General features: G+C 42.3%; 1 protein-coding gene across 1 annotated transcript; it reads left to right on the plus strand.

The window, feature by feature from the left end:
* Positions 1–24: 24 nt before the first annotated feature.
* Positions 25–7,388, plus strand: NENF (neudesin neurotrophic factor). Its single transcript, XM_054397140.1, has 6 exons — positions 25–118; positions 772–788; positions 2,751–3,230; positions 4,385–4,445; positions 5,893–5,996; positions 6,584–7,388. Exons 1-6 carry the CDS (start codon positions 25–27, stop codon positions 6,758–6,760), a joined length of 933 nt encoding a protein of 310 aa, XP_054253115.1. The 3' UTR covers positions 6,761–7,388.
* Positions 7,389–11,062: the final 3,674 nt, after the last annotated feature.

An 11,062-nucleotide genomic window follows, 5' to 3' on the forward strand; every position in this document is an offset into this window, starting at 1 on the left:
AGGTACTATAAGGCTCGCAACGCCATGGAGGGTCTTGTTTCAGCTTCCAGAGCCCGCTCAGTAATTCTCCCGAGCTCTCCTGCTCTCGGCCAGTGCAGCACGGTTGGTCGTTGTACGCGTAAGAGGTTTTGCGGTACGGAACGTTCCTCTCTGTTGAGGATACAGGAATGTACGGTGTAGCGACGGTGTAGCGACGGGAACACGAGTCCTTTCTACACCGCGCACTTCACAACACAAACTCCCTTAAGGAAGACTAAACTAGACTGGAAAAGCAATTTAAAACTATTTTGCCAGCTCTCCCACTAGCACAATGCTACTGTTAAAAAAAAAAAAAAAACAACAAGAAACAACAAAAAAGTTGTCTTGTTCGTTGCTCAAGGCGGCCAGCAGGACACGAAAACAACAGGCGCCCTTGGCAAACAGACAATTTCTGCAGGGATCCTACCAAGATCCACCCACGCTGTGCCGGCAGCAGTGGTACTGGGGCACTCCGAGAAGATAAAAGCGAAAACCACGTAAGCTGACTCATGAGCCATCCCTCCACACCTGTTTCTCTTCCCCAGTGTGGAAGTAATTGTTAATGTTCCATCATAAAGAAAAAGCATGTGCAACATTTCTTGCATTGAAACACAATGCTGTAGTGAAGTCCTTGCCTAAAACCGATTGCTAATAGGATTATAACCAAGGTTTTAAGTCCTTTGCCAACAACATTCTTAATATACAGCTTCTCCTTTCATAAACAAAGCATTTTACTTTTTATGCCTTTTTCAGATGCCTGTGTTTCAAAGGTGAGCTCTAACCCTCAATTGGTGAGGCTTCAGACAGCTGTTGGCTAGCATTCAGCACTTGCAGCCCTCCCTTGGGGAGACTCTAATAAATAATTATTTAAGAATAAAAGGTAAATCTATAGTGTGATTGAACCAAACCGACAAATTAGACTTCTGCATATTTCCTAGCAGCATGGGTCTGTGCCATGTGAGGCATTTGCAGGCAGAGCAACCAGGCAAATGCTAGAGCCTTTACTCGCATGTAGTGGGAGCATTCACAAGCCGTTTTGTCCAGAGCCTTAGTAAAGGTCTCTTTCCTGCTTGTCATTTCACTTGTGGCTTGTGTAGTCAGCAAACGGATATGATGGATAGTTAGGATAGGAAGCCGAGCTATTGTTTAGGCAGTGTAGGCAAACTTCACTGCTTAAGGAGAATCACAGAATCATAGAGTGGTCTGGGCCAGAAGTGACCTCCAAAGGTGATCTGGTCTGACCTCTCTGCAGTTATCTGGGACATCGTCAACTAGATCAGGTTGCCCAGGGCCTTTTCGAGCCTTATCTTGAGTATCTCCAGGGAAGGGGCCTCAACAACCTCCCTGGGCAATGTGTTCCACCACCCTCATAGTAAAGAACTTGTTCCTAATATCCAATCTAAATCTACCCTTCTCTAGTTTGAAGCCATTGCCCTTTGTTCTGTCACTGCAGGGCTTTGTTTACAGTCTCTCTCCATCCTTCCTGTAGGACCCCTTCAGGTACTGGAAGGCTGCTATTAGGTCTCCCCGGAGCTTCCTCTTCTCCAGGCTGAACAACCCCAGCTCCCTCAGCGTATCCTCATAGCAGAGGTGATCCAACCCCCTGATCATTTTCATGGCTCTCCTCTGGACCCTCTCCATTAGGTCCATGTCCTTCCCATATTGAGGGCTCCAGACTTGCACACAGTACTCCAGGTGAGGTCTCACCAGAATAAAGTGGCAGAATTACCTCTCTGGATCTGCTGGCAACACATCTTTTGATGCAGCCCAGGATGTGATTGGCCTTCTGAGCCACAAGTGCACACTGCCTGCTTATGTCTGGCTTCTCATCCATCAGCACCCCCAAATCCTTTTCCACAGGACTGCTTTCCAACACTTTATCTCCCAGTCTGTATTGATAGTGAGGATTATTCTGGCCCAGCAACAACCTTGTTAGTCCCTAACAGGACAAATACTCAAGCTTGCCACACCAGACAGCAACCTGCAGCAAGCAGTCAGCTCCCAAATGGTCACAGAAAACACCTTCCCCACAATCTGCCTCTGGCAGGCTTGGCCCAGCTCATCACATGGGGATGTGGTCCATTGGTTGTCACTTTCATACTGTCGTGACATGCCCTCACTCCTCTGTGTTTCTGGCCTTGTGCTGCTCTTGTCATCCATAAGAAAACTATGGAGATGTTGCTTTGGACTAGCTACTTCAGCCCCTTTCTGTCTCCCACTTACTGCCTGGATCCTTCTCCAAATCATTCAGCTCTCACAACATACAGTACAAGGAGCAGTGATACAAACAGATTTGAATTACAGCACAGTAGTCAGGAAGACTGGGTGCTGCAGTATCCAGGCTGTAAATCCTTCTAGTCTTCACCTGCCAGCACCACAATGAGGGGGACATGATACATGTATCTAAATTGTAAAACCCGTCTCTTAATTCAGCGTGGAACTACAACATCAGCTTATTCTTCTGACAGTAGAATGCTTCCCTGTGCTATGTTTGTAGCAGGGGAAAATAACATAATTTGAAAATTTCCTATTTATCCTTCATGAGACTAAAAATGTCAACGTTTGTTTGGTTGTTTGGTTTGGTTTGGGTTTTTTTTTTTTTTGCGATTTTGTTGTTTGTTTTGATTGTGTGTTTCATTTGGGGGTTTTTGTTTGTTTTGACTTGTTTTTTAAGTCATAAAGATGAAGCCTGACCTACATGTGCTGATTTTGCAAATAAGCATTTAAAACAGCAAGCAGAGAAACTGCAGAGCGTGAATGTGATGGAAAAGAAGGCATCTTTCACTAGTTCGGGTGCCGTCCGCCCCCCTCGCCTGGGAGTGCGCTCTTCAGCTGCTTCCCTGAGCCCCTCAGACACTCCTGGGAGCAGCACCGCCAATAACTTCAGCTCAGTTCAGTGCGTGTGTGCTCCAGCTTTAGCTCTTCCCACGTACGTTCGTTTAACCAAACCACCGGGGCGCAAGGGCTGGAACCCGCTTCTCCGCACCGCCGGCTCAGGGCAGAAGCGGAGCTGGAGGCTGGCTCCGACGGAGGCAGGAGGCGGGGCCGCGCCGGGTTCCGTCATCCGCGGCATGGCGGGCGGCTGTGCGGGGCTGCTGCTGCTGACTGCCCTGCTGGCCGCGGCTGAGCAGGAGCCGCGCCTCAGGCCGCCGGCCGAGGCCCCCGTGCGGCTTTTCACCGAGCCCGAGCTCGCCAGATACGATGGGCAGAAGGTAGGGCCGGACGGAAGAAGGGCCAAACAGAGCCGCGGCTGGGTTTCAGACCTCCGAGCGTCTCACGCCGGGGCGGGCCGGGCCCGATATCGGCGTGCAGTCGAGGCCACGGCCGGTGGAGCGCCCTGCGACGCACTGCGCCCCATAACCTAGCTGTCTCTTTTACAACCATTTTCAACACTAACGTTCCTCCTGCTCATCTGTTCCGCCCTCTACGGTAGTTACGGGATAACCTGCTTTTTAGGTGCCCGTGAGAGGTTTGTTGGCATTTGTGCGTTGCTAGCCGTCCTTTGTCCTGCTAGCAGGCAGCTGCTGATTTTGGTCGCTGGCACCTTCCTAGTTTGTTTGATCCCTGCTTGACAAGGTATTCATGCCAGTGAATTTCAGATTACCATAAATCGCAGCCAAAGGAATTTTCTCTCAGTAATTGATGAAATAATCTATTTAGATTTATTTAATTATTTATTTACCTGAACAAGATTATGGAAATAGCTAAGCAATTTCAACTTAAGAGTTTTTAGCTTTCTGTAATGGAGAAATACCACCAGAGCTTCACATTCAAATTTTTAAAGCCCTATATTGATAGATACCTGTCTTCTCTTTTGAAAAGCTTCCCTGCCCTTCTCAGGGTCCTCTCTAGATACTTTGAAGAAACTAACCAGCATCTGCCTAAAAATACATCTTACACATAAAAGACAAAGGCCCTGTCTTATTAAGTAAAACAGATGTCAGCAAATCAAGTTTGTGTGTATTTACGTATTTATCTGTTCTCCTAATCAAATAAAGAATTCCGTTGGCCATAAAGCCTTTTGATCTTGAGCAATATCCATCTGGATTAGAAATAGATGCAGCTGATCAAGCATACAAGTGTGCAGACAAGGTGACTTGCAAGAGGGCCATGTCTACAAAGATTCTGATGCTTAGATTATAAAAACTTAAATCCTAAAAAAAAACCTCCAAAAAATCTCAGTTTAAAGCACAGACAAATTCCACAAAAGATACATGCTTGGATACATATGCAAGCAAGAGAAAACATACAAAAGAGAATTTGATTCTCTTCTTTGTGCCATGAGTGCTCATGGACTTATAGCTAGAACTAATTGCTTTTTGCCTACACTGAAATGTTGAAGATACACTGATGGCTTCCTTTCCAGGAAGGACAGCCCATTTACCTGGCAGTGAAGGGAGTAGTATTTGATGTCACTTCTGGAAAAGGTGAGTTTGCTTCTTCCTTTGCTATATGCTATTGTTCAGTCAATTGTTTCTATATACTTCCCATGTATTACAAGCCTGCAGAAAATTACAACAAAGAGAATATATTTTTCCCTTTTTGAAAACCTCTGTTTTCCTCCTCTGGTATCTCACCCACTAAGGTTTTGTCTAGAACTTCTATTGGTTTGATGGCAGAAATGTTGAAGATACTGGGTGAGTGTGGTGGTTTTAAGACTGTCTTTTTAATTTTTCTTCACAAAGTTCGAGCAGAGAATGTAAATAAATCACTACTGGGTGTAAGAAAGCAAAATAATGATTATTCTAAACATTTCCATTGGAGAGATAGAAATGTTTAAGAACCACTACTCAAAACAAGGCTGGGGAGTTGGGCAGTCTCAGCTTGCTCGGCTTCTGTCTGCCTGCTGCTTCTTTTCTGGCTGAAGATAAGACACCTGCACACTGATCTTGACAAGCTAGGTCTAACAGCCTCTCTGCTTCTTGTCTCTCTGCCTTCTGCCAGGGAGGTCTGGGGGCAGTCCTACTGTCTGGGGGGGAAGGCCCCTTGGGGGAAGCAAAGGGGGCTTGGTTGTGCTTTTCTGTTGATTGTACGTATTTGTAAATGTTGTGAATAGTGTATGTTTGTACATATTCACTGCATTTCATCATAGATTGTAGTTTTGCTTTCCTTTGCTTCCAGACTGAGCTAGCCTGGCTATTGTCTGTGTGGAAGGGGGATTTCAGCTCTCACACTGTTACAGCGAGACCCAAGTCCACCCCTGATACAAGACCAGGCCATGTAGAAGTCAGTGCTACAGCAGTTACTGCACTGGGTACATGAGCTGCCTGGATTAAAGCTAACTTGGATGTACCTGTGCTGCACTACACAGCATCAGCACTGCTGCAGCTTCATCTTGTCCTTTTGTCCTGGTCTTTGCCTAGCCATGCTGTCAGTGGCATGGTCAAAACTCTTGGACTGTGATTTTGAAAGGAGGGCAGGGAAATAAGTAATTTTTTTTTCTCCTTTAGAATTTTCTTACTCCATGAAGCTTGTTTCATCATTTACAGCTAAACCATTTATTGCCGTATTTGCACATTGGCTGATGTTCAGGTCCTTGCCACTGCAAATTAGAGTCTATGATCTTCTCATAAGAATATAAAAGCATAGCTCCCTAAATGATAGGTAAAATTTGAGACTGCAGTTTAGGAGTCCAACAGTTGTATTGTATAACCCCACCTCTGTTTACTGGTTTTGTTTTGTGAAGTGTTTTAAGGACTAGGATGTATTATCAAAAAGCAGTGAATCAAAAGTCAGTTTTGGAGAGAGTAGTCTTAGATTTCAGTTGTTGCTTTCAGGTCACTGGCAAGTGTAGCAGGCTGGAGAAGAGTAAAGGCTGAACACACCCCCTGTACATTGTCAGATCATCACTGGATTTTTTTTTTAATGTGACAGAATTTTATGGAAAAGGAGCCCCATACAATGCTTTGGTTGGAAAAGACTCAACAAGGGGAGTTGCAAAGATGTCTCTGGATCCAGCAGATCTTACCCATGACATAGTAAGAAAATGGATTATTAGTTTAATTCTGTTTTGCAAAGTTTTATTCTTTTGCAAGATGATGAATGATAATATTAAATTACTTGTGTTAATTTGTTTGATTCACATATTTTAAACCAAAATGTATTAATAGTCTTTAAATACATAAAATGGATATGTATTTACTGCCCATAAAAGATGCCTTGAAGAGGAAAGGTTTAATCTGTGGAATCTGTACAATTTATGGAAGCACATAAAGGCAAAATTACTTGCTGTTTGAAAAGATGCTTCCAAAGACAGTAAATAATTTTTTTGTGTGTGTATTCTGTGTGCTGGCAGTGAATGCTAAGTGGGTTGTTGCTTCAGGTGTCATTTATTTATGCGGGGAGAATGAAGGAAGATTAATGGCTTGATTTAATATATTATTTTGTCAGGGTTGAATTTGAATGAAAAGAGTAAAATTACAGATTATACTATCAATTTTGTTGCTCATATTCTGCAGTGTAAACTTGAAAGCTAACTCTAAGGTTTATAGTAATTTAAGAAAAAAAAACATATCTGTACTTTTATTTCTTTGACACAGAACTTTCATTTCCATATTTCATTTAGACAGGACTCACAGAAGAGGAATTGACATCCCTGGATGATACCTTCAATAATGTTTATAAGGCCAAATATCCAATTGTTGGCTATACTTCACGACGAATTCTGAATGAGGATGGCAGCCCCAATCTAGACTTCAAGCCTGAAGATCAGCCACATTTCAACATCAAAGATGAGTTTTGAGGACCGTTTTTGTACCTAGAGAGTGCTTGGTGAGAAGCATGATCTCTTCTGGAGTTCATTACAGCAATTAGCTATCATGAATCAGTTTTCTGTTTAGAAAACTTATGTGTGTGTACACAGATAGTTTAGAGGAAACAAACAGATCCGTATTAGTGTCATACACCTGGGATGTTGGCTCTGAATTATGGGAATTATTTCATAAGAAAGTTCTTCCTGCCTGGATTTCTCTGTTTACAAGTGTGTAATGTAAAATTACATTCTTTAGAAGAGATAAGGAAGTTTTTAATAGTTGAAACATGACTGGTTTTTTGTAAATCCCAAGTTTTTTCCCACTCCTTGGAAAAGAGTGAGTATGTTACCTCCATGAGCTAACATCAGTTCTCTGCTTCAAGTGAATTGAGGCAGCACAGGTTCAAACAGGTGTAAGAGAGGCTTATAAAAAGTATTGTGGGATTTAGTGTTGGACAGGTTTGAGAATACTGGATATAAAACCACTCAGTCTGTTGAAATGCAGGTACTGTGGAATATTTATGCAAAGCCTACAGCTGTGATCTAAGAAAAATAAATCATTTTTCCCCATAAGAATTACTGTGACACATAAGTAAGACTACTGTTATATTAATTTTAAATAAATGACACTTTAAAGTTTTTTAAATAATTATCAAAGATGTTGTCTGTATTAGATTATGAAGATTTCCTTCTAGCTTCCTCTACATTTCCTCTGACAATAAAAGGAAAGGATATCCCACTGTTTACCATATACTCTTACCACCTACTCAGCACAAGTTTATTATAGTAGTTTAGTATCCCGTGGATACTGAAGGTAGCATCATTATATTGGCAATTTCAGCTCTCATTTTTAAGTTGTTAGTTTCTCTTTGTTATCACTCATTCTGCCTTCATCATTGCTGTTGCAATAAAGTGTGCATACATATGTTCCTTTTCCTTTTAACCTAATATAAAACTACAGATCCTTTATTTGGTTTCTCTGGCAGTCTTTCAGCAACAAGAGGACTGTAAAATCACATATTATATAATTTGCTGCTAACCAGCAACTTTCCCTAACTTAAGTAGAATGTAAATTGTCATGTATGTGGATTTATCTGCCACTGTGACAGGTTGAGCAACATGGGAAAGAACTAAGCAGCTGCTCCCAATTCTATATTAATAAGACAGAGGTAAGAAAAATACAGTTCCATGTTTTGTTCTATTTCTTTACTGTTTTGACCATTTTCTTGGAAGGAAAGATTTTCCACCTTACAGTTTGCAGAGGACACCTGTCTGTGAGCCAAGTAACTAGACAAGCTGTATATTTGTAATTCTTTCACAATGTCACAGATTTTATTCTAAACTTGTGTCTTACCATTAGAGCACTTAATCTGCAGGAACGATTCCATGGGCCCTGCTTGCTGTTGGATGGTGCCCTGGGGTGGAATAAGTAAGATAGCATCTACAAAAATACTATTGTTTCAGATAATTAATTTTTGGGGGTTTGTTATTATTATTTACTGCTGACCTTTTGATTATGTACCAGCTGCAGCTGGGAGTTGGCCACTTGATGATGCCTGCCCACAGGTGTGGGAGTATACCTGCCATCTTTATGGGAATGCATGTGGGTTTGGTGATGATTCTTCTGCCAGCATTTCCACATGAACTTCCTCATGAAGTTTAATAAGGACAAGTGCAGGGTCCTACATCTGGGGAGAAATAACAACAGGCACCAGTACAGGGTAGGGGCTGCCCTGCTGGAAAGTAGCTCCACAGAGAAAGACCTTTGAGTATTGGTGGACAGCAAGTTCTCCATGGAACAGCAATGTGCTCTTGTGGCCAAGAGAACCAATGGGATCCTGGGATGCATCAAGAAAGGTGTGTCCAGCAGGTCTAGAGAATTTCTTCTACCTCTCTACTCTGTCCTGGTGAGACCACACCTGGAATACTGTGTCCAGTTTTGGGCTCCCCAGTTCAAGAGAGACAGAGACCTGCTGGAGAGAATCCAAGGGAGAGCCACAAGGATGATCAGGGGACTTGAGCATCTCCCCTATGAAGAGAGACTGAGATCCCTGGGGCTGTTTAGTCTGGAGAAGACTGAGAGGGAATCTGATCAATGTCTATAAATATGTGAGGGGTGGGTGTCAGGAGGAGGGGGCCAGGCTCTTTTCAGTGGTACACAGTGCTAGGACAAGGAATAATAGGTTCAAACTAGAACATAGAAGATTTCATCTCAACATGAAGAGAAACTTTACAATGAGGGTGACAGAGCCCTGGAATAGGCTCCCCAGAGGGGTTGTGGAGTCTCCTTCTCTAGAAACTTTGAAAACCCACCTGCATGCATTCCTGTGTGGACTATTCTAAGTGATCCTGCTCTGGCAGGGGGTTGGACCTAATGATCTCTTGAGGTCCCTTCCAACCTCTGATACACTGTGATACTGTGAAATAGTTTTCCAATGCCTGCTGTTTTTTTCCTCTTCCCTTGCATGCTTCCTTATGGGGCAACTTCAGTAGCTGTGATAATTAATGTATTAGTCTTGGCTTCATCTGAGATCAGCATATCCAGCTGCATTTTGAAAATGTAGCTAGATTGTAGCTCACTATCCCAAAGGGGCTGAGTGTCATTATTCCCTCCCTGTTTTTTCCTGTTCACACTACGAAAGTCATCTTTGCTTATCCTGAACTGGATAACTCAGCTTCTATTTGTACTAAGTTTCAGTTCATTTCGGTGAAGAAACCCTCCTATTGCAACAGAAAATGGTGATAAACCCTCCACTCTTCATCCTTGTGAATCCAACCTGTCCTTGTGTCTGTGAACAGAGGTAGATGCTCTAGTCCTTCCTTTCTGTTATTAAAGACAGCATTATCACAACCGAGTGCATTTTAGAGCGTAGAAAGTTTCATTTTTGGTTTTATTTCCTTTTGGGAACTGAAGGACTCACATTTAATCAATTTCCTAGGCTATTTCACTTGAGATTCACACTCAATACAACAGTGTTATCACAATAAGGCTTTAAGTGGGCATACATCCATAACACCTTTTCACTGACTACATTTTGGAAATTAATTCAGTGCCACAGTATTTCTTTTTAGTGTTAATGACAATATTTTATATCTAAGGTTGTTACTTGCCAACAGTGTGAAATTCATTTAGTTTAAGAGCAAACTGTCATCTATGGTTGTTTTGTTCAGTCAGCTACATTTCCCTGACCTGTGTATTATTCCAGCAAAAAAGGTGCCCTCAATATGAATTACACTCAAACCAAGCTAGCTGTGTAAAGCCCTACTGTAGCCCTCTACTGCTTGACACTTCCTTTGGAGAGTGAAGAATTTCTTTCCAATTTACTTGCTGCTTCCAGACCATGTTGCAAATGGCAGTATTTTTGCTGTGTTGCTTCTAATCTGCATCTTGCTAACTTAACATGTGTGTTTGAATTGTCTGAGGTTTCAATGAACTGCTGCACCAAGAATTACCTTACTTTAGTATTTAATAAATTTACTCTTCAGAATGTTAAGAAATACCAGCTGGGTTCATGGCTTAGAGGATGCCTAACCTGAGTTGCTGATTCCCACCTGGCACTCTTCTCAGTAGTCTCTCACCTCGATCATTTGACTAATTTCTGTGACAGGAGAGATTCTGTCATCTGAAGGACTTCTCTGATTAACAACTAGAACAAGGAGGCTAATATAAGCAACACAAAATTCAGTGAAGGGGCTATAAAATGCAAATCAAATGGTTTGCAGTTGTATGCACTACAGTTAAGTGAAGTCCTACTAAGAATATGTAAGGTATGTTAGCAGGTGTTAACCACAGGTATTAGTTACTGCATCCTAATCTAAAGATCACCTGCCAGGGTGCAGGGACCCTGACTCCTACAGACTGAGCAGCTGAGATTTTTCAAAGAATTTTGACATGAAACAGACTGAAATTACTTCTTTCCTATCTTTGCCACAATATGAGTGTCTCATTGATTTAAGCAAACCAGTCACTGTATTAGCTTTCTCATGCAGAACAGGCCTTGTGTTTCTTTGAAAACTGCTGCTAGGTGAATAGCTTTGTGGTCTGATATCACCTGTGAATCCATAGTAACACAGGAACCACTGTAGGATCATGTTTCAGGCACTTGTGAGACCTGACAGACTTCCACATTTCAGTAAAAACTAAAAGAGGATGCTCCTCTATTTAAGCACAGTGCTTTGGAATGGGAGAAGGCTCAACACAGTTTGTAAATCACCTCCTGTAACTTCCATTTTAAAATCACCATCAGGCTACATATTCAATAAATAAGAGTTTAGAAAGGCATTTCATTGCTT

Source organism: Indicator indicator, chromosome 2 (assembly GCF_027791375.1).
Source record: "Indicator indicator isolate 239-I01 chromosome 2, UM_Iind_1.1, whole genome shotgun sequence".
Taxonomy (NCBI): Eukaryota; Metazoa; Chordata; class Aves; order Piciformes; family Indicatoridae; genus Indicator; species Indicator indicator.

Bases quoted from the DNA above. Each gene is read 5' to 3' on its own strand.
- NENF (XM_054397140.1), top strand. From the start codon at position 25: ATGGAGGGTCTTGTTTCAGCTTCCAGAGCCCGCTCAGTAATTCTCCCG. The intron at 4,446-5,892 runs GTGAGTTTGCTT...TTAATGTGACAG, and splicing joins TGATGTCACTTCTGGAAAAG to AATTTTATGGAAAAGGAGCC. The intron at 5,997-6,583 runs GTAAGAAAATGG...TATTTCATTTAG, and splicing joins CAGATCTTACCCATGACATA to ACAGGACTCACAGAAGAGGA.